The sequence below is a fragment of the Oncorhynchus mykiss genome, chromosome 9, assembly GCF_057628025.1.
Source record: "Oncorhynchus mykiss isolate SJ-2025 chromosome 9, ASM5762802v1, whole genome shotgun sequence".
NCBI classification, from domain to species: Eukaryota; Metazoa; Chordata; class Actinopteri; order Salmoniformes; family Salmonidae; genus Oncorhynchus; species Oncorhynchus mykiss.
The window spans coordinates 9,169,593-9,193,405 of record NC_143030.1 but is presented as its reverse complement, the minus strand read 5'-3'; the positions used below and the strand labels follow the sequence as shown (position 1 = coordinate 9,193,405).

At 45.6% G+C, this 23,813-nt stretch overlaps 1 protein-coding gene across 1 annotated transcript in view; it reads left to right on the top strand.

Annotated features, from left to right (window-relative positions):
- The window catches only part of LOC110518778 (pyruvate carboxylase, mitochondrial), a 484,892-nt gene that overhangs the window by 380,590 nt on the left and 80,489 nt on the right, over positions 1–23,813 (top strand). Inside the window, 2 exon segments of the mRNA XM_090183451.1 lie at positions 11,072–11,216; positions 12,143–12,232. Of these exon segments, the coding sequence (XP_090039577.1) occupies positions 11,072–11,216; positions 12,143–12,232 (235 nt within the window).

Here is a 23,813-nt window from a genome sequence, read left to right as displayed (position 1 = left end):
GGGTAGCGAGTGAGAGAGAGAAGGAGAGGGGAAGAGAGAGAGAGGGATGGATAAATGAATAGGTAGTTGTGTCACTAGATCACTAGAGAGGGAAATGTCTCGGGTAGCCTTCCACAAGCTTCCCACAATAAGTTGGGGGAATTTTTGCCCATTCCTATTGACAGAGCTGGTGTAACTGAATCAGGTTTGTAGGCCTCCTTGCCAGTCAGGTTTGCAAGCCTGAAACTATGTCTAAAGACTGTTCACACCATGGGGAAGCCGTAGGAAAAATAATCTGGTTGATATCCCTATAAATGGAGAAAAGGCAGGCAATGGAACAGAGAGCTTTCAGGAAAAACAGCACTTCCGGGTTGGATTTTCCTCAGGTTTTCACCTGCAATATCAGTTATGTTATACTCACAGACAATATCTTGACAGTTATGGAAACGGTAGAGTGTTTTCTATCGTAATCTGACAATTATATGCATATTATAGATTCTGGGCTTTGGAAATAGGCAGTTTCATTTGGGTATGTTTTTCATCCAAACATCAAAATACTGCCCCATACACTCAACAGGTTAATGACTCAGTTTATGTAAACTTCTGACTTCAACTGTATGTTGATGAGGGTGGGGTTTAAGCTGTATCCCTGTCTCACCCCCTGGCCCTGTGGAAAGAAATGTTTGTGTGTGTGTGTTTGTTTGTGTTGCTTCCCAGATCTGACAAAATCTCTGCCGAAGATCTAGGTGCTGTATGGTGCCGGATGTTTCCCATGTATTTGATCATGTAGTTCGTTGAAGTTAATTGGATAATCCAGTGGGTTCTTGTAGTCTTTGATAGCTGATTCTAACATTTGTAATTGATCATGTAAACTTCCGACTTCAACTCTATCAGTTTTTGTTGTTTGTTCTTTGTTATAGAGCCAAAAAGATTGGAGAAGTGATTTACCCATACATCTCCATTTTGGATAGATAACTCTCCGTGTTGTTGTTTGTTTAGTGTTTTACAATTTTCCCAGAAGTGGTTAGAATCATTGGATTCTTCAATTACATTGAGCTGATTTCTGACATGCTGTTCCTTGTTTTTGAACATTTTGTCCAGGAAGTTGTCCGTAGTGTATTTCTGTATTTGTTTAAGTGATTCACCCCAAAAAAAACAAAGTGTAGACTCAGGTTTTCTGGGTCTCTGTGTTTTTGGTTGGATAGGTTTTTCAATTTCTTTCTTAGGTTTTTTCATTCCTCATCAAACCATTTGTCATTCTTGTTACTTTTCTTAGGTTGTCTGCTTGAAATGTTTTGATTTGATAGGGAAGTTGAGAGCTCAAATATACTTTTTTTAGGTTTTCTATTGCCAAGTTTCCACCTTCGCTATTACAGTGAAACCAACGGAACGTTTTGTCCAGGAAATTGTCTAGAAGGAATTGAATTTGTTGTTGCCTAATATTTTTGGGGTCAATTTCCACACTACTCTCCTTCCATCTATGGCGTTTCTAAATATTATTCAGTTCCTTCGGCTTCGAATCCTCATGATTGAGTATTGCTCTGTTCAAGTAGTGTGTGATGTTGCTGTGGTCAGTCAGTGGACTGACTGTGAACGCTCTGAGAGACTCTGGGTTGAGGTCAGCGATAAAGTAGTCTACAGTACAGTAGTGCTGCCAAGAGATGAGCTATAGGTGTACCTACTATAGGAGTCCCCTCGAAGCCTACCATTGACTATGTACACACCCAGCGTGCGACAGAGCTGCTGGAGTTGTGAACCCTATTTGTTGGTTATGCTGTCATAGTTGGTTATGTTGTCATAGTTGGTTATGTTGTCATGGTTGGTTATGTTGTCATGGTTGGTTATGTTGTCATAGTTGGTTATGTTGTCATGGTTGGTTATGTTGTCATAGTTGGTTATGTTGTCATAGTTGGTTATGTTGTCATAGTTGGTTATGTTGTCATAGTTGGTTATGTTGTCATGGTTGGTTATGTTGTCATAGTTGGTTATGTTGTCATAGTTGGTTATGTTGTCATGGTTGGTTATGTTGTCATAGTTGGTTATGTTGTCATGGTTGGTTATGTTGTCATGGTTGGTTATGTTGTCATAGTTGGTTATGTTGTCATGGTTGGTTATGTTGTCATAGTTGGTTATGTTGTCATGGTTGGTTATGTTGTCATAGTTGGTTATGTTGTCATGGTTGGTTATGTTGTCATAGTTGGTTATGTTGTCATAGTTGGTTATGTTGTCATGGTTGGTTATGTTGTCATAGTTGGTTATGTTGTCATAGTTGGTTATGTTGTCATAGTTGGTTATGTTGTCATAGTTAAGCCACTCTAAATATGTTACGACACTTCTCTTGACACTGCCTTAGTGGTATTTAAACCTCTCTCCCGGGGATCCCCAGCCGTTCCATGTAGTTGAAGTATTCCACATCTAGCACACCTGATTCAATGTGTCAACGAATCATCAAGCCCTTGATTATTACTTGAATCAGATGAACTAGTTTACAAGATGGTGCCGATGGAGATCGCAGTATCGTGACTAAGAAAACTTTGCAGTATTTTATACGTTATTAGCTCAGGAAATGTTTTGTGTCATTACATACAGCCCGGGGAAGAACTATTGCATATTAGAGTGACAGTAACACAGCAGAACAACATTACGGCTAGGAATATGACTTCCCTGGACTTCTCCTAATTTAACTTATTCCAGAGGCCGACCCAAAACGTCGCCGGCAGAGGAGAGGCACTCGAGGTGACCTGCTGGTTTGACCTCTGGTTTGACCTCTGGTTTGACCTCACTAATGTTCAGTCTTTAGATAATAAAGTTGATTAAAAGGATTTCAGACATCGGGTCCTGTAACATACTTTGTTTCTCGGCTCCCTCAGGATACTCTGTCGGAGTCAGTAATTCAGGATGCGCAATACATCGCGCAGACAGGAATAACTATCTCTAAGTAGAAGGGCGGGGGAGTGTGTTTCATGATTAATGGTGTAATTCTAGGATCATACAGGAACTCAAGTCAATTTGTTCACCCGACCTCCTAATTAAATGCCGACCATGTTATCTCCCAAGAGAATTCTCCTCCGTCATCGCCACGGCCTTTCACATCCCACCTCAAGCCGAAACCTCAAAGAACCTCCCTGGACTTTATGTGAACTGGAAACCACATATCCTGAGGCTGTATTTATTGTAGCTGGGGATTTTAACAAAGCAAATCTGAGGCTGCCAAAATTCTGTCAACATATTGACTGTCCTACTAGCGCCAACAAGATTCTCCACCATTGCTTTTCAAACTTACAAGGCCCTCCCCCGCCTTCCTTTCGGCAAATCTGATCACGATTCCATCTTGCTCCTCCCGTCCTATAGGCAGACACTCAAACAGGAAGTGCCCGTGCTTCGTACTATTCAACGCTGGTCTGACAAATCAGAATCCACGCTACAGATTTGATCATGTTGGACTGGGATATGTTCTGGGTAGCGTGCAAAAATAATCTAGACGCATACACGGATACGGTGACTGAGTTCATAAGGAAGATGTAGTCCCCACTGTGACTATTAAAACCTACCCCAACCAGAAACTGTGGAAAGATGGTAGCATTGGTGCGAAACTGAAAGCGTGAACCACTTCATTTAACAATGCCGCTGATGATATGGCAGAATATAAATTGTTATTCACAAGGCAATCAAACATCCTCAGAGCATGTGCAGACCAGCTGGCTGGTGTGTTTATGGACATGTTCAATCTCTCCCTATCCCAGTCTGCTGTCCCCGCATGCTTCGAGATGGCCACCATTGTTCCTGTACCCAGGAAGGCAGTGGTAACTTCATAACTAAATGACTAGCCAGTAGCACTCACCTCTGTCATCATGAAGTACTTTGAGAGAATAGTCTAGGATCATATCACCTCCACTGTCATCCTAGACCCACTTCAATTTGCTTTCTGCCCCAATAGATCCACAGACGATGCAACCGCCATCACACTGCACACTGCCCTGACCCATCTGGACAAGAGGAATACCTATGCAAGAATGCTGTTTATTGGCTATAGCTCAGCATTCAACACCATAGTACCCTCCAAGTTCATCAGTAAGCTTGAGGCCCTGGGTCTGAACCCCGCCCTGTGCAACTGCATCCTGGACTTCCTGATTGGCACCATCCCAGGTGGTGAAGGTAGAAAACATCACCTTCACTCCGCTGATCCTCAACACTGGGGCCCCACAAGGGTGCATGCTTCATCCCCGTGGTCTTCATCCCCGTAGTCTTCCTCCCCGTGGTCTTCATCCCCGTAGTCTTCATCCCTGTGGTCTTCATCCCCGTGGTCTTCATCCCTGTGGTCTTCATCCCCATGGTCTTCCTCCCCGTAGTCTTCCTCCCCGTGGTCTTCATCACCGTGGTCTTCATCCCCGTAGTCTTCATCCCCGTGGTCTTCCTCCCCGTAGTCTTCCTCCCTGTGGTCTTCATCCCCGTAGTCTTCATCCCTGTGGTCTTCATCCCCGTGGTCTTCATCCCCGTAGTCTTCATCCCCGTGGTCTTCCTACCCGTAGTCTTCCTCCCCGTGGTCTTCATCCCCGTAGTCTTTATCCCCGTAGTCTTCATCCCCGTAGTCTTCATAACCTGGACTTCATCCCTTTGGTCTTCATTCCCGTAGTCTTTATCCCCGTAGTCTTCATCACCGTGGTCTTCATCCCCGTAGTCTTCATCCCCGTAGTCTTCCTCCCTGTGGTCTTCCTCCCTGTAGTCTTCCTCCCCGTAGTCTTCATCCCCGTAGTCTTCATCCCGTGGTCTTCATCACTGTAGTCTTCCTCCCCGTAGTCTTCATCCCCGTGATCTTCATCCCTGTAGTTTTCCTCCCCGTAGTCTTCATCCCCGTAGTCTTCATCCCCGTGGTCTTCATCACCGTAGTCTTCATCCCCGTAGTCTTCATCCCCGTGATCTTCATCCCTGTGGTCTTCCTCCCCGTAGTCTTCATCCCCATAGTCTTCCTCCCCGTGGTCTTCATCCCCGTAGTCTTCATCCCCGTAGTCTTCATCCCCATAGTCTTCATCCCCATAGTCTTCATCCCCGTGATCTTCATCCCTGTGGTCTTCCTCCCTGTAGTCTTCATCCCCGTAGTCTTCCTCCCCGTGGTCTTCATCCCCGTAGTCTTCATCCCCATAGTCTTCATCCCCGTAGTCTTCCTCCCCGTGGTCTTCATCCCCGTAGTCTTCATCCCCGTAGTCTTCATCCCCGTGCCTTTGCACACCGTAATTTGGGTTTAATAAAAAAACAATATTACATTCCTGAGTCTGTCTCCCGAATCATTTATACAAATTTGATTTGATTAGATTTTTGTTGGTTATGTTGTCATAGTTCTGTCTAGCGGGGAATATGGGGGAGGGAATACTGTCACCTCCAGGTAGGTGTTTTTCCCCCTGTGTGCTGAGGGTGTCAGGTTCTTGTCCAGGTCTGGCATTTAGGTCGCCACAGACTAGTACGTGTCCCTGGGCCTGGAAATGGTTGATCCCCCCCCCCCATCCAGGATGGAGAAGCTGTCTTTTATTAAAGTATGGGATTCTGGGGGGGGGGGGGGGGGGGGGTGTAGGTAGCACGCAGGAGGACATTTTTCTCTTTTAAGATTATTTTATTTTGTTTTTCTTCCACATGTAAATTGTTCCAATTTAGACTAATTTAATAGAGTGGGTTAGGTCTGCTCTATACCAAATTAGCATACCCCCTGAGTCTCTTCCCTGTTTAACACCTGGTAGTTTGGTGGATGGGACTACCAGCTCTCTGTAACCTAGAGGGCAACCAGTGGGTCCGTCTCCTCTCTCTCTCTCTCTCTCTCTCTCTCTCTCTCTCTCTCTCTCTCTCGCTCTCTCTCTCTCTATCCAACTGTCTCTCTCTCTATCCAACTGTCTGTCTGTCTGTCTGTCTGTCTGTCTGTCTGTCTGTCTGTCTGTCTGTCTGTCTGTCTGTCTGTCTGTCTGTCTGTCTGTCTGCAGACACACACATAGACACACATGTATGCACCCCACACTCATATAAGGGATGCAGACTAAGGCCTTATTGAACGCTTGAATAACGATGGCATTGATACTGTCAGTTCAAATGAGCAAGGCTGTGTGTGTTAGCAACTGCACTGTGTGTGTGTGTGTGTGTGTGTGTGTGTGTGTGTGTGTGTGTGTGTGTGTGTGTGTGTGTGTGTGTGTGTGTGTGTGTGCAGACATGCATGGATGCACACACACAAACAGACACAAAGACACACAGACACGCAGACACACACTGATGACTCAAACTCACTCAGGACATATTTATTTGGTCACAAAAATAGAAAGAGAGAGAGGTAGAGTGGAAAGAGCGAGAGAGAGGGATAGAAAGAGAGAGAGAGAGGGATAGAGAGAGAGGTAGAGTGGACGGAGCGAGAGAGAGAGAGAGAGAGGGGGGTGGATAGAGAGAGAAAGAGAGAGAGAGAGAGAGAGAGAGAGAGAGAGAGAGAGAGAGGTGAGAGAGGAATAGAGAGAGGGGGAGAGAGATAGAGGGACAGAGAGAGAGAGGGAGAGAGAGGTGAGAGAGGAATAGAGAGAGAGGGAGAGAGATAGAGGGACAGAGAGAGAGTGGGAGAGGCAGAGGGAGAGAGAGGTGAGAGAGGTAAAGTACTAGCAGTGCTATCTGCCCAAAATCGACAAAATATAAAACAATTGGAGTGCCATTTCCCTAAACCAACCAACCTGCACATGTCCTCTATGACTTTGTTATTGTTATTGTTCGATGTTCAAGGTTATTTTGACCCTTGAATATTGTTGTTACTGTTGTCCTGTTGACAATTTTGATTATTGTTATTTTACTTATATTGATATTGTAAAGAGAGAGAGAGAGAATGTTGGATAGAGAGAGAGAGCGAGTTGGATAGATGGATAGAGAGTTGGATAGAGAAAGCGAGAGAGAGAGACAGTTGGATAGAGAGAGAGAGAGAGACAGTTGGATAGAGAGAGAAAGTGAGACAGTTGGATAGAGAGAGAGAGACAGTTGGATAGAGAGAGAGAGAGAGAGAGAGACAGTTGGATATATATATATATAGAGAGAGAGAGAGATAGAGAGAGAGAGAGAGAGAGAGAGAGAGAGAGAGAGAGAGAGAGAGAGTGAGAGAGAGAGTTGGATAGAGAGAGATATAGACAGTTGGATAGAGAGAGAGAGAGAGAGAGAGAGAGAGACAGTTGGATAGAGAGAGAGAGATAGACAGTTGGTTAGAGAGAGAGAACGAGAGAGAGACAGTTTGATAGAGAGAGAGAGAGAGAGAGAGACAGTTGGATAGAGAGAGAGAGAGAGAGAGAGAGAGAGAGAGAGAGAGAGAGAGAGAACGAGAGAGAGACAGTTTGATAGAGAGAGAGAGAGAGAGACAGAGAGAGAGAGAGAGAGAGAGAGAGAGAGAGGAGCAACGCTACAGTTTTACAGTATGACCCTCTTATCCATCGGGTTGAGGTTAATTCATTTTCCATACTGTATAACAGTTAGTCCCTCTGTCTACCACCATGCACTCTCCTGTATACGCAGATAGCTAGCTCGCAGAGAGTAGACCATACATTCTTGAGTATACAGCCATTACACCATAGACTACTAGCATAGTATAATAGATTATCTGTGGTGTGATTATACCGTGACATAGCCCTTTCCCTTTCCTGATCAAAGCGCCCTCTAGTGGCACCATGGGTGGAATGTTATTATGAGTTATTGTTATATAATTTTTTTTATCCAGTGTTTCTCTGTCAAACATTTGTGTTGTTTTTCAGTCTTCTGTGGTATAAAGTGTAATATTGGATTGCAAACTCAAAAATGTAATACATTTCAACTCTATATCTGACATGGTACAGGTGTCTTCTGTTTTTTAAGCCCATAACTATGTGTGTGAGGTGGATACTCTAGTTTCAAAGTAGATTTGTTTAAGACTACCAAGGAGTATCACTCAGTGTGACCCTGATTTAGCCCACTGCAGTAACAGGTTTATTGTGACCCTGATTTAGCCCACTGTAGTAACAGGTTTAATGTGACCCTGATTTAGCCCACTGCAGTAACAGGTTTATTGTGACCCTGATTTAGCCCACTGCAGTAACAGGTTTAATGTGACCCTGATTTAGCCCACAGTAGTAACAGGTTTAATGTGACCCTGATTTAGCCCAGACAGCTCACCGTCATTATTTTACACATACAGGAAGTAGAGCTATGAATGTATCGTATGCTACCTAGCAGTCTCCCAACCGTTATTCTTTCCTTTCTTTCTCGCTCTCTATTCCTCCTCATTAACTCAGACTCAGCAGTAACTCATTAACCCAGACTCAGCAGGCTAACTCATTAACCCAGACTCAGCAGTAACTCATCAACCCAGACTCAGCAGTAACTCATTAACCCAGACTCAGCAGTAACTCATTAACCCAGACTCAGCAGTAACTCATTAACCCAGACTCAGCAGTAACTCATTAACCCAGACTCAGCAGTAACTCATTAACCCAGACTCAGCAGTAACTCATTAACCCAGACTCAGCAGTAACTCATTAACCCAGACTCAGCAGTAACTCATTAACCCAGACTCAGCAGGCTAACTCATTAACCCAGACTCAGCAGTAACTCATTAACTCAGACTCAGCAGTAACTCATTAACCCAGACTCAGCAGTAACTCATTAACCCAGACTCAGCAGTAACTCATTAACCCAGACTCAGCAGGCTAACTCATTAACCCAGACTCAGCAGTAACTCATTAACTCAGACTCAGCAGTAACTCATTAACCCAGACTCAGCAGTAACTCATTAACCCAGACTCAGCAGGCTAACTCATTAACCCAGACTCAGCAGTAACTCATTAACCCAGACCCAGCAGTAACTCATTAACCCAGACTCAGCAGTAACTCATTAACTCAGACTCAGCAGTAACTCATTAACCCAGACTCAGCAGGCTAACTCATTAACCCAGACTCAGCAGTAACTCATTAACCCAGACTCAGCAGTAACTCATTAACTCAGACTCAGCAGTAACTCATTAACTCAGACTCAGCAGATTAACTCATTAACTCAGACTCAGCAGTAACTCATTAACCCAGACTCAGCAGTAACTCATTAACCCAGACTCAGCAGGCTAACTCATTAACCCAGACTCAGCAGTAACTCATTAACCCAGACTCAGCAGTAACTCATTAACCCAGACTCAGCAGTAACTCATTAACTCAGACTCAGCAGTAACTCATTAACCCAGACTCAGCAGGCTAACTCATTAACCCAGACTCAGCAGTAACTCATTAACCCAGACACAGCAGTAACTCATTAACTCAGACTCAGCAGTAACTCATTAACTCAGACTCAGCAGATTAACTCATTAACCCAGAATCAGCAGGCTAACTCATTAACGGAGGACCTGAGCCCTAGGACCATGCCCCAGGACTACCTGACATGATGACTCCTTGCTGTCCCCAGTCCACCTGGCTGTGCTGCTGCTCCAGTTTCAACTATTCTGCCTTATTATTATTCGACCATGCTGGTCATTTATGAACATTTGAACATCTTGACCATGTTTTGTTATAATCTCCACCCGGCACAGCCAGAAGAGGACTGGCCACCCCACATAGCCTGGTTCCTCTCTAGGTTTCTTCCTAGGTTTTGGCCTTTCTAGGGAGTTTTTCCTAGCCACCGTGCTTCTACACCTGCATTGCTTGCTGTTTGGGGTTTTAGGCTGGGTTTCTGTACAGCACTTTGAGATATCAGCTGATGTACGAAGGGCTATATAAATAAATTTGATTTGATTTGATTTGATTAACCCAGACTCAGCAGTAACTCATTAACCCAGACTCAGCAGGCTAACTCATTAACCCAGACTCAGCAGTAACTCATTAACCCAGACTCATTAGATTAACTCATTAACCCAGACTCAGCAGTGAGTTGGGATGGGTAGTCTATATTCTTTTTTCTATGTTGTTATATTTCTATGTGTTCTGCCTAGTATATGGTTGTCAATCAGAGGCAGGTGTCGTTCATTGTGTCTGATTGAGAATCATACTAAGGGAGCCTGTTTTCCCCATTTTGGTTGTGGGTGTTTCATTTCTGTTTAGTGTCTGTTTCACCTGGCAGAACTGTTTCGGTTTCTCTTCGTTGTTATTTTGTGTGGTGTTCAGTTTGTTCCATTAAAACATGACGAACACTTACCACGCCGCATTTTGGTCCTCCTCTCCTTCCACCAACGAGACTCGTTACAGCTGCTGTGATTGCACACTGTGGCATTTCACCAAATTGATATGAGAGTTTATCAAAATTAGATTTGTTTTTTCAAAATTGGGTTTGTCTTTTCTCTCTCTTTGTGTATTTAAAGTGCTGAGTGTAGCGTCTCGGTAAGTAGGTCTACATCTGCTCTGCGACACCAATAAAATCTCACTGTTTGATGGACCACAGGTTCTGTGGATCTTGAGCGACTTGGCTGCAGATCACACACACACACACACACTCTCGCACTCTCCCAGGAGATGTCTTTTCACTGTTATCCAGCTCCCAAAGCTCTGAGTTCCGTGAGTGTGAGTGTGTGTGGTGTGTGTGAGTGTGAGTGTGTGTGAGTGTGTGTGTGTGTGTGTGGTGCGTGTGTGTGTGTGTGTGTGTGTGGTGCGTGTGTGTGTTTGTGTGACTACATTTCACATCATGTTAAAAATGTATGAAATGTACACAGTTAAACGATGGTTTACTTTCCCCTTCATTCCCTCCCTACCCCCCCCCCTCCCCACCTCATCCAAAAACAAACATATTCCATTAATTAATATTTAAATGATCTCTCTCTCTCTCCCTGTCTCCCTCACTCTGTCTTTCTCTCACTCTCACTCTCAATCTCTCTCTCTCTGTCTCTCTCTCTCTGTCTCTCTTACTCTGTCTCTCTCTGTCTCCTCTCTCTCTCTCTCTCTCTGTCTCTCTTACTCTCTGTCTCTCTCTCTCTCTATCTCTCTTTTCTCTTTCTCTCTCTGGCCCTTTCTCTCTCTCCCTCCCTCTCAATCCCTCTCTCTCTTCCTCTCTCTCACTCTCTGTCTCTCTCTCTCTGTCTCTCTTACTCTCTGTCTATCTCTCACTCGCACTCTCTCTGTCTCTCTCTCTCTCTCTCTCTCTCAGACCAACATCCCCTTCCTCCAGAATGTTCTGAGTAATCACCAATTTCTACACAGTACAGTGGACACTCAGTTTATAGATGAGAACCAGAACCTGTTTATCATGAAGCCAGTCCAGAACAGAGCACAGAAACTACTGCACTACCTGGGTACCAACACAAGTTTACTTGGCTCCTCTCCACGGAGTTGTTATTCAACTGTTATTCTGCTTCTGTTTGCTCTCTGGGCTTTAGGCCAGGTAACTGTTATTCTGCTTCTGTTTGCTTTTTGGGGCGTTAGGCCAGGTAACTGTTATTCTGCTTCTGTTTGCTCTCTGGGCTTTAGGCCAGGTAACTGTTATTCTGCTTCTGTTTGCTTTTTGGGGCTTTAGGCCAGGTAACTGTTATTCTGCTTCTGTTTGCTCTCTGGGCTTTAGGCCAGGTAACTGTTATTCTGCTTCTGTTTGCTTTTTGGGGCGTTAGGCCAGGTAACTGTTATTCTGCTTCTGTATGCTTTTTGGGGCTTTAGGCCAGGTAACTGTTATTCTGCTTCTGTTTGCTTTTTGGGGCTTTTAGGCCAGGTAACTGTTATTCTGCTTCTGTTTGCTCTCTGGGCTTTAGGCCAGGTAACTGTTATTCTGCTTCTGTTTGCTTTTTGGGGCTTTAGGCCAGGTAACTGTTATTCTGCTTCTGTTTGCTTTTTGGGGCGTTAGGCCAGGTAACTGTTATTCTGCTTCTGTTTGGTCTTTTTGGGGCTTTAGGCCAGGTAACTGTTATTCTGCTTCTGTTTGCTCTCTGGGCTTTAGGCCAGGTAACTGTTATTCTGCTTCTGTTTGCTCTCTGGGCATTAGGCCAGGTAACTGTTATTCTGCTTCTGTTTGCTCTCTGGGCTTTAGGCCAGGTAACTGTTATTCTGCTTCTGTTTGCTCTCTGGGCATTAGGCCCTGTAACTGTAAAAGCACTGTGTGACTACTGCTGATGTTAAACAGCTTTATAAATATATTTTTGAGTGATGATTTATTAATTTATTCATTGATTGATTTGCAATCCCAGTCTTGAAACTTGACCCTTGACCTCCACATGTGTCTCCTTTTCAGGTCATGTGATGGTGAACGGACCAACCACACCCATTCCTGTCAAGGCTAAGCCCTCCTCCATCGACCCTGTCATCCCTACTGTACCCATGGGTGGGTCCATCAACACTCTGCCAATCAGAGAACAGAATCAACATCCAACAGTGCTGATTTGAGCCAATTAGAGAACAGATTTGACTTTCCATACAATTAATTTACAGTCCACACGTCATACTGTAACACACACACATCCTCAATACAAATCAAATCAAGTTTATTGGACACATACAACAGATGTATTGATGTTATGGCAGGTGTAGCTAAGTGCTTGTGTTTCTAGCGCCATCGGTTCAGTAATACCTAGCTAAATTCTTGTGTTTCTAGCTCCAACGGTTCAGTAATACCTTGCTAAGTGCTTGTGTTTCTAGCTCCAACGGTTCAGTAATACCTAGCTAAATGCTTGTGTTTCTAGCTCCAATGGTTCAGTAATACCTTGCTAAGTGCTTGTGTTTCTAGCTCCAACGGTTCAGAAATACCTAGCTAAATGCTTGTGTTTCTAGCTCCAACAGTTCAGTAATACCTAGCTAAATGTTTGTGTTTCTAGCGCCATCAGTTCAGTAATACCTAGCTAAATGCTTGTGCTTCTAGCTCCAACGGTTCAGTAATACCTAGCTAAATGCTTGTGTTTCTAGCGCCATCAGTTCAGTGATACCTAGCTAAATGTTTGTGTTTCTAGCGCCATCGGTTCAGTAATACCTAGCTAAATGCTTGTGTTTCTAGCGCCATCGGTTCAGTAATACCTAGCTAAATGTTTATGTTTCTAGCGCCATCGGTTCAGTAATACCTAGCTAAATGCTTGTGTTTCTAGCGCCATCAGTTCAGTAATACCTAGCTAAATGCTTGTGTTTCTAGCGCCATCGGTTCAGTAATACCTAGCTAAATGCTTGTGTTTCTAGCGCCATCAAAACAAAGACTACACACACTAGAATATAGTATATACATATGAAGTAGTAGTAGTTATGTAGGATGAGCCATGACTAGAATTCAGTATATACATTTAAAGTCGGTGGAACAGTATGTAAACATGATTAAAGTGACCAGTGTTCGATGACTCTATGTACATAGGGCAGCAGCCTCTAAGGTTCTGGGCAGGGTACTGGGCGGAGGCCAGCAAATGAAAGCTATTTAATAGCCAGTCTGATGGCCTGTAGGCAGAAGCTGTGTTTTCAGTCTCTCGGTCTCAGCTTCGATGCATCTTAACTGACCTCGCCTTGTTGGGTGGTAGCCGGGTGAACAGGCTTGAGTGGCTGAGGTCCCTGATGATCTTCTTGGCTTTCCTGTGACATCGGGTGCTGTAGGTTGTCCTGGAGGGCAGGTAGTTTGCCCCCCCCCCCCCCCCCCCGGTGATGCGTTGGGCTGACCACACCACCCTCTGGGGAGCCCTGGGGAGCCCGTTGCAGGCGGTGCTGTTGCTGCACCAGGTGGCGATGCATCCCGACAGGATGCTCTCAATGGTGCATCTGTACAAGTTCATGATGGTCCTAGGCGCCAAGACAAATTTCCTCAGCCTCCTGAGGTTGAAGAGGCGCTGTTGCACCATCTTCACCACTCTGTCTGTGTGCAGGGACCATTTCAGGTTTTCAGTGATGTGCACGCCAAGGAACTTGAAGCTTTTTACCCTCTACACTGTGGCTTCATTGATGTGGATGGGGGGTCAGCTCCTTCACCTGGTAGAAGTAGGATAACTGGTCACCTTGTAGAAGTAGGATAACTGGTCACATTGTAGAAGTAGGATAACTGGTCACATTGTAGAAGTAGGATAACTGGTCACATTGTAGAAGTAGGATAACTGGTCACCTGGTAGAAGTAGTCTAACTGGTCACCTGGTAGAAGTAGTCTAACTGGTCACCTGGTAGAAGTAGGATAACTGGTCACCTGGTAGAAGTAGGATAACTGGTCACCTGGTAGAAGTAGGATAACTGGTCACCTGGTAGAAGTAGGTTAACTAGTCACCTGGTAGAAGTAGGATAACTGGTCACCTGGTAGAAGTAGGATAACTGGTCACATTGTAGAAGTAGGAGAACTGGTCACATTGTAGAAGTAGGATAACTGGTCACCTTGTAGAAGTAGAATAACTGGTCACCTGGTAGAAGTAGGATAACTGGTCACCTTGTAAAAGTAGTCTAACTGGTCACCTGGTAGAAGTAGGATAACTGGTCACCTGGTAGAAGTAGGTTAACTAGTCACCTGGTAGAAGTAGGATAACTGGTCACCTGGTAGAAGTAGGATAACTAGTCACCTGGTAGAAGTAGGTTAACTAGTCACCTGGTAGAAGTAGGATAACTGGTCACCTGGTAGAAGTAGGATAACTAGTCACCTGGTAGAAGTAGGATAACTGGTCACCTGGTAGAAGTAGGATAACTGGTCACCTGGTAGAAGTAGGATAACTGGTCACCTGGTAGAAGTAGGATAACTGGTCACCTTGTAGAAGTAGTATTACTGGTCACCTGGTAGAAGTAGGATAACTGGTCACATTGTAGAAGTAGGATAACTGGTCACATTGTAGAAGTAGGATAACTGGTCACCTTGTAGAAGTAGAATAACTGGTCACCTGGTAGAAGTAGGATAACTGGTCACCTTGTAAAAGTAGTCTAACTGGTCACCTGGTAGAAGTAGGATAACTGGTCACCTGGTAGAAGTAGGTTAACTAGTCACCTGGTAGAAGTAGGATAATAGGTCACCTGGTAGGAGTAGGATAACTGGTCACCTGGTAGAAGTAGGATAACTGGTCACCTTGTAGAAGTAGGATAACTGGTCACCTGGTAGAAGTAGGATAACTGGTCACCTGGTAGAAGTAGGATAACTGGTCACCTGGTAGAAGTAGAATAACTGGTCACCTGGTAGAAGTAGGTTAACTGGTCACCTGGTAGAAGTAGGATAACTGGTCACCTGGTAGAAGTAGGATAACTGGTCACCTGGTAGAAGTAGGTTAACTGGTCACCTGGTAGAAGTAGGATAACTGGTCACCTGGTAGAAGTAGGATAACTGGACACCTTGTAGAAGTAGGTTAACTAGTCACCTGGTAGAAGTAGGATAACTGGTCACCTTGTAGAGTAGGTTAACTGGTCACCTGGTAGAAGTATATTAACGGTCACCTGGTAGATGTAGGATAACTGGTCACCTGGTAGAAGTAGGATAACTGGTCACCTGGTAGAAGTAGGATAACTGGTCACCTTGTAGAAGTAGGTTAACTAGTCACCTGGTAGAAGTAGGATAACTGGTCACCTTGTAGAGTAGGTTAACTGGTCACCTGGTAGAAGTATGTTAACGGTCACCTGGTAGAAGTAGGATAACTAGTCACCTGGTAGAAGTAGGATAACTGGTCACCTTGTAGAAGTAGGTTAACTAGTCTGCTGCGAGCAAATGTCGGAAAGTTGCCCATTTTGGAGATGTCTGATTTCTTATTGTCTAAGTATGAATGAAAACAGTTCCTCACAGCATTTGAAAACTCTTTCCAAAACTCTTCTACCCGTCAATAATCAGCAGGCCTCGGCGTGAAAGATCAAAATGTCATGCTCTGTTATCCAGTTGAGACTTCATAAAATACCTGAACATATTTTCACTTTGAGAAAAACAGCTGTGCCTGTCCCAAGCTCACAGGAACGGGAAACTGATGGTTCAGACTAGCTGAAACAATATTACAAGTTTTCTAGCGACAGCTTGGGGTTAGACCTCATATATACAGTCATTGGGCCAGACACTCATCAGCTGGTTGAATTGAAAGGCTACAATGTTGCACTTCACTATCCAAGTCAAGACGGATTGAAAGGGATGCAGACAGGAGTGAGAGAGAAATCAATGTGATATTTTCAGTTCATGTATTAGTACGTATTTAATGACTGAAGATATAGTCCCCTTGCTACATTAACCTAGTTATAGTCCCCTTGCTACACTAACCTAGTTACAGTCCCCTTGCTACACTAACCTAGTTACAGTCCCCTTGCTACACTAACCTAGTTACAGTCCCCTTGCTACACTAACCTAGTTACAGTCCCCTTGCTACACTAACCTAGTTACAGTCCCCTTGCTACACTAACCTAGTTACAGTCCCCTTGCTACACTAACCTAGTTATAGTCCCCTTGCTACATTAACCTAGTTACAGTCCCCTTGCTACATTAACCTAGTTATAGTCCTAGTTATAGTCTCCCTGCTACATTAATCTAGTTATAGTCTCCCTGCTACATTAACCTAGTTATAGTCCTAGTTATAGTCTCCCTGCTACATTAACCTAGTTATAGTCCTAGTTATAGTCCCCCTGCTACATTAACCTAGTTATAGTCCTAGTTATAGTCTCCCTGCTACATTAACCTAGTTATAGTCTCCCTGCTACATTAACCTAGTTATAGTCCTAGTTATAGTCTCCCTGCTACATTAACCTAGTTATAGTCCTAGTTATAGTCCCCCTGCTACATTAACCTAGTTATAGTCCTAGTTATAGTCTCCCTGCTACATTAACCTAGTTATAGTCCTAGTTATAGTCTCCCTGCTACATTAACCTAGTTATAGTCCTAGTTATAGTCTCCCTGATACATTAACCTAGTTATAGTCTCCCTGCTACATTAACCTAGTTATAGTCTCCCTGCTACATTAACCTAGTTATAGTCCTAGTTATAGTCTCCCTGCTACATTAACCTAGTTATTGTTACGGTGCGTGAATGAGGACCCAAAAGCGAATTAACTTAGACAGAGCTTCTTTAATTACCAAACATAGGTAGGCTCAGACGGACCGGCAGATTCCGACAGGACAAGACAAGGTTACAGCAAACATGACGACAGTCTGGTTCAGGCATGAAACACAACAAACAAGAATCCGACAAGGACAGGAACAAAAACAGAGAGAGATATAGGGACCTAATCAGAGGGAAAAAGGGAACAGGTGGGAAACGGGGTGAATGGGTAGTTAGGAGGAGACAAGGCACAGCTGGGGGAAAGAGGAGGAGAAAAGGTAACCTAACAACGACCAGCAGAGGGAGACAGGGTGAAGGGAAAGGACAGAGACAAGACACAACATGACAGTACATGACAGTACCCCCCCACTCACCGAGCGCCTCCTGGCGCACTCGAGGAGGAAACCTGGCGGCAACGGAGGAAATCCTCGATCAGCGCACGGTCCAGCACGTCCCGAGAGGGAACCCAACTCCTCTCCTCAGGACCGTACCCCTCCCAATCTACGAGGTACTGGTGACCACGGCCCCGAGGACGCATGTCCAAAATTCTACGGACCCTGTAGATGGGTGCGCCCTCGACAAGGATGGGGGGGGGGGGGGGAAGACGAGCGGGGGCGCGAAGGACGGGCTTGATGCAGGAGACATGGAAGACCGGGTGGACGCGACGAAGGTATCGCGGAAGAAGAAGTCGAACTGCGACAGGATTAATGACCCGAGAAATACGGAACGGACCAATGAACCGCGGGGTCAACTTGCGAGAAGCCGTCTTAAGGGGAAGGTTCTGAGTGGAGAGCCAAACTCTCTGACCGCGACAATATCTAGGACTCTTAGTTCTACGCTTATTAGCAGCCCTCACAGTCTGCGTCCTATAACGGCAAAGTGCAGACCTGACCCTCTTCCAGGTGCGCTCGCAACGTTGGACAAAAGCCTGAGCGGAGGGGACGCTGGACTCGGCGAACTGAGATGAGAACAGCGGAGGCTGGTACCCGAGGCTACTCTGAAAAGGAGATAGCCCGGTCGCAGACGAAGGAAGCGAGTTGTGGGCGTATTCTGCCCAGGGGAGCTGTTCTGACCAAGACGCAGGGTTACGAAAAGAAAGACTGCGTAAGATGCGACCAATAGTCTGATTGGCCCGTTCTGCTTGACCGTTAGACTGGGGGTGAAAGCCGGAAGAGAGACTGACGGAAGCCCCAATCAAACGGCAAAACTCCCTCCAAAATTGAGACGTGAATTGCGGACCTCTGTCCGAAACGACGTCTGACGGAAGGCCATGAATTCTGAAAACATTCTCGATGATGATTTGTGCCGTCTCTTTAGCAGAAGGAAGCTTAGCAAGGGGAATGAAATGAGCCGCCTTAGAGAACCTATCGACAACCGTAAGAATGACAGTCTTCCCCGCTGACGAAGGCAGTCCGGTGACAAAATCTAAGGCGATGTGAGACCACGGTCGAGAGGGAATAGGAAGCGGCCTGAGACGGCCGGCAGGAGGAGAGTTACCGGACTTAGTCTGCGCGCAGACCGAACAAGCAGCCACGAAACGACGCGTGTCATGCTCCCGGGTGGGCCACCAAAAACGCTGGCGAATGGAAGCAAGCGTACCCCGAACGCCAGGGTGGCCGGCTAACTTGGCAGAGTGAGCCCACTGAAGAACGGCCAGACGAGTAGGAACGGGAACGAAAAGAAGGTTCCTAGGACAAGCGCGCGGCGACGGAGTGTGAGTGAGCGCTTGTTTTACCTGCCTCTCAATTCCCCAGACAGTCAACCCGACAACACGCCCCTCAGGGAGAATCCCCTCGGGGTCAGTGGAGGCTACTGAAGAACTGAAGAGACGAGACAAAGCATCAGGCTTGGTGTTCTTAGAGCCCGGACGATAAGAAATCACGAACTCGAAACGAGCGAAAAACAGCGCCCAACGCGCCTGACGCGCATTAAGTCGTTTGGCAGAACGGATGTACTCAAGGTTCCTATGGTCAGTCCAAACGACAAAAGGAACGGTCGCCCCCTCCAACCACTGTCGTCATTCGCCTAGGGCTAACCGGATGGCGAGCAGTTCGCGGTTACCCACATCATAGTTACGTTCCGACGGCGACAGGCGATGAGAAAAATACGCGCATGGGTGGACCTTGTCGTCAGAGAGGGAGCGCTGAGAAAGAATGGCTCCCACGCCCACCTCTGACGCGTCAACCTCGACAACGAACTGTCTAGAGACGTCAGGTGTAACAAGGATAGGAGCGGATGTAAAACGATTCTTGAGGAGATCAAAAGCTCCCTGGGCGGAAACGGACCACTTAAAGCACGTCTTGACAGAAGTAAGGGCTGTGAGAGGAGCTGCCACCTGACCGAAATTACGGATGAAACGACGATAGAAGTTCGCGAAGCCGAGAAAGCGCTGCAGCTCGACGCGTGACTTAGGGACGGGCCAATCAATGACAGCTTGGACCTTAGCGGGATCCATCTTAATGCCTTCAGCGGAAATAACAGAACCGAGAAATGTGACGGAGGAGGCATGAAAAGTGCACTTCTCAGCCTTCACAAAAAGACAATTCTCTAAAAGGCGCTGGAGGACACGTCGAACGTGCTGAACATGAATCTGGAGTGACGGTGAAAAAATCAGGATATCGTCAAGGTAAACGAAAACAAAGATGTTCAGCATGTCTCTCAGGACATCATTGACTAATGCCTGAAAGACAGCTGGAGCGTTAGCGAGGCCGAAAGGAAGAACCCGGTATTCAAAGTGCCCTAACGGAGTGTTAAACGCCGTCTTCCACTCGTCCCCCTCCCTGATGCGCACGAGATGGTAAGCGTTACGAAGGTCCAACTTAGTGAAAAACCTGGCTCCCTGCAGGATCTCGAAGGCTGAAGACATAAGAGGAAGCGGATAACGATTCTTCACTGTTATGTCATTCAGCCCTCGATAATCTATGCAGGGGCGCAGAGACCCGTCCTTCTTCTTGACAAAAAAAACCCCCGCTCCGGCGGGAGAGGAGGAGGGGACTATGGTACCGGCGTCAAGAGCTACAGACAAATAATCTTCGAGAGCCTTACGTTCGGGAGCCGACAGAGAGTATAGTCTACCCCGGGGGGGGGGTGGTTCCCGGAAGGAGATCAATACTACAATCATACCACCGGTGTGGAGGAAGAGAGGTGGCCCTGGACCGACTGAACACCGTGCGCAGATCGTGATATTCCTCCGGCACCCCTGTCAAATCACCAGGCTCCTCCTGTGAAGAAGAGACAGAGGAAACAGGAGGGATAGCAGACATTAAACATTTCACATGACAAGAGACGTTCCAGGAGAGGATAGAATTACTAGACCAATTAATGGAAGGATTATGACAAACTAGCCAGGGATGGCCCAAAACAACAGGTGTAAAAGGTGAACGAAAAATTAAAAAAGAAATGGTTTCACTATGATTACCAGAAACAGTGAGGGTTAAAGGTAGCGTCTCACGCTGAATCCTGGGGAGAGGACTACCATCCAGGGCGAACAAGGCCGTGGGCTCCTTTAACTGTCTGAGAGGAATGTCATGTTCCCGAGCCCAGGTCTCGTCCATAAAACAGCCCTCCGCCCCAGAGTCTATTAAGGCACTGCAGGAAGCTGACGAACCGGTCCAGCGTAGATGGACCGACAAGGTAGTGCAGGATCTTGAAGGAGAGACAGGAGTAGTAGCGCTCACCAGTAGCCCTCCGCTTACTGACGAGCTCTGGCCTTTTACTGGACATGAAGTGACAAAATGACCAGCGGAACCGCAATAGAGACAGAGGCGGTTGGTGATTCTCCGTTCCCTCTCCTTAGTCGAGATGCGGATACCTCCCAGCTGCATGGGCTCAGCACCCGAGCCGGCAGAGGAAGATGGTAGTGATGCGGAGAGGGGGGCGACGGAGAGCGCGAGCTCCTTTCCACGAGCTCGGTGACGAAGATCAACCCGTCGCTCAATGCGAATAGCGAGTTCAATCAAGGAATCCACGCTGGAAGGAACCTCCCGGGAGAGAATCTCATCCTTTACCTCTGCGCGGAGACCCTCCAGAAGACGAGCGAGCAAGGCCGGCTCGTTCCAGCCACTGGAGACAGCAAGAGTGCGAAACTCAATAGAGTAGTCTGTTATGGATCGATTGCCTTGACATAGGGAAGACAGGGCCCTGGAAGCCTCCTCCCCAAAAACAGATCGATCAAAAACCCGTATCATCTCCTCCTTAAAGTCCTGATACTGGTTAGTACACTCAGCCCTTGCCTCCCAGATTGCCGTGCCCCACTCACGAGCCCGTCCAATAAGGAGAGATATGACGTAGGCGACACGAGCAGTGCTCCTGGAGTAAGTGTTGGGCTGGAGAGAAAACACAATATCACACTGGGTGAGGAACGAGCGGCATTCGGTGGGCTCCCCAGAGTAACACGGCGGGTTATTGATTCTGGGCTCCGGAGATTCGAAAGCCCTGGAAGTGGCCGGTGGATCGAGGCGGAGATGGTGAACCTGTTCTGTGAGGTTGGAGACTTGGGTGGCCAGGGTCTCAACGGCATGTCGAGCAGCAGACACTTCCTGCTCGTGTCTGCCTAGCATCGCTCCCTGGATCCCGACGGCTGAGTGGAGAGGATCCGAAGTCGCTGGGTCCATTCTTGGTCGGATTCTTCTGTTACGGTGCGTGAATGAGGACCCAAAAGCGAATTAACTTAGACAGAGCTTCTTTAATTACCAAACATAGGTAGGCTCAGACGGACCGGCAGATTCCGACAGGACAAGACAAGGTTACAGCAAACATGACGACAGTCTGGTTCAGGCATGAAACACAACAAACAAGAATCCGACAAGGACAGGAACAAAAACAGAGAGAGGTATAGGGACCTAATCAGAGGGAAAAAGGGAACAGGTGGGAAACGGGGTGAATGGGTAGTTAGGAGGAGACAAGGCACAGCTGGGGGAAAGAGGAGGAGAAAAGGTAACCTAACAACGACCAGCAGAGGGAGACAGGGTGAAGGGAAAGGACAGAGACAAGACACAACATGACAGTACATGACAGTTATAGTCTCCCTGCTACATTAACCTAGTTATAGTCCTAGTTATAGTCTCCCTGCTACATTAACCTAGTTATAGTCCTAGTTATAGTCCCCCTGCTACATTAACCTAGTTATAGTCCTAGTTATAGTCTCCCTGCTACATTAACCTAGTTATAGTCCTAGTTATAGTCTCCCTGCTACATTAACCTAGTTATAGTCCTAGTTATAGTCTCCCTGCTACATTAACCTAGTTATAGTCCTAGTTATAGTATCCCTGCTACATTAACCTAGTTATAGTCTCCCTGCTACATTAACCTAGTTATAGTCCTAGTTATAGTCTCCCTGCTACATTAACCTAGTTATAGTCTCCCTGCTACATTAACCTAGTTATAGTCCTACTTATAGTCTCCCTGCTACATTAACCTAGTTATAGTCCTAGTTATAGTCTCCCTGCTACATTAACCTAGTTATAGTCCTAGTTATAGTCTCCCTGCTACATTAACCTAGTTATAGTCCTAGTTATAGTCCCCTTGCTACATTAACCTAGTTATAGTCCTAGTTATAGTCCTAGTTATAGTCTCCCTGCTACATTAACCTAGTTATAGTCCTAGTTATAGTCTCCCTGCTACATTAACCTAGTTATAGTCCTAGTTATAGTCTCCCTGCTACATTAACCTAGTTATAGTCTCCCTGCTACATTAACCTAGTTATAGTCCTAGTTATAGTCTCCCTGCTACATTAACCTAGTTATAGTCTCCCTGCTACATTAACCTAGTTATAGTCCTACTTATAGTCTCCCTGCTACATTAACCTAGTTATAGTCCTAGTTATAGTCCCCCTGCTACATTAACTTAGTTATAGTCCTAGTTATAGTCTCCCTGCTACATTAACCTAGTTATAGTCCTAGTTATAGTCTCCCTGCTACATTAACCTAGTTATAGTCCTAGTTATAGTCCCCTTGCTACATTAACCTAGTTATAGTCCTAGTTATAGTCCTAGTTATAGTCTCCATGCTACATTAAGCTAGTTATAGTCCTAGTTATAGTCTCCCTGCTACATTAACCTAGTTATAGTCCTAGTTATAGTCTCCCTGCTACATTAACCTCGTTATAGTCCTAGTTATAGTCTCCCTGCTACATTAACCTAGTTATAGTCCTAGTTGTAGTCTCCCTGCTACATTAACCTAGTTATAGTCTCCCTGCTACATTAACCTAGTTATAGTCTCCCTGCTACATTAACCTAGTTATAGTCTCCCTGCTACATTAACCTAGTTATAGTCTCCCTGCTACATTAACCTAGTTATAGTCCTAGTTATAGTCCCCCTGCTACATTAACCTAGTTATAGTCCTAGTTATAGTCTCCCTGCTACATTAACCTAGTTATAGTCCTAGTTATAGTCTCCTTGCTACATTAACCTAGTTATAGTCTCCCTGCTACATTAACCTAGTTATAGTCCTAGTTATAGTCTCCCTGCTACATTAACCTAGTTATAGTCTCCCTGCTACATTAACCTAGTTATAGTCCTACTTATAGTCTCCCTGCTACATTAACCTAGTTATAGTCCTAGTTATAGTCCCCCTGCTACATTAACCTAGTTATAGTCCTAGTTATAGTCTCCCTGCTACATTAACCTAGTTATAGTCCTAGTTATAGTCTCCCTGCTACATTAACCTAGTTATAGTCCTAGTTATAGTCCCCTTGCTACATTAACCTAGTTATAGTCCTAGTTACAGTCCTAGTTATAGTCTCCATGCTACATTAAGCTAGTTATAGTCCTAGTTATAGTCTCCCTGCTACATTAACCTAGTTATAGTCCTATAGTCTCCCTGCTACATTAACCTCGTTATAGTCCTAGTTATAGTCTCCCTGCTACATTAACCTAGTTATAGTCTCCCTGCTACATTAACCTAGTTATAGTCTCCCTGCTACATTAACCTAGTTATAGTCTCCCTGCTACATTAACCTAGTTATAGT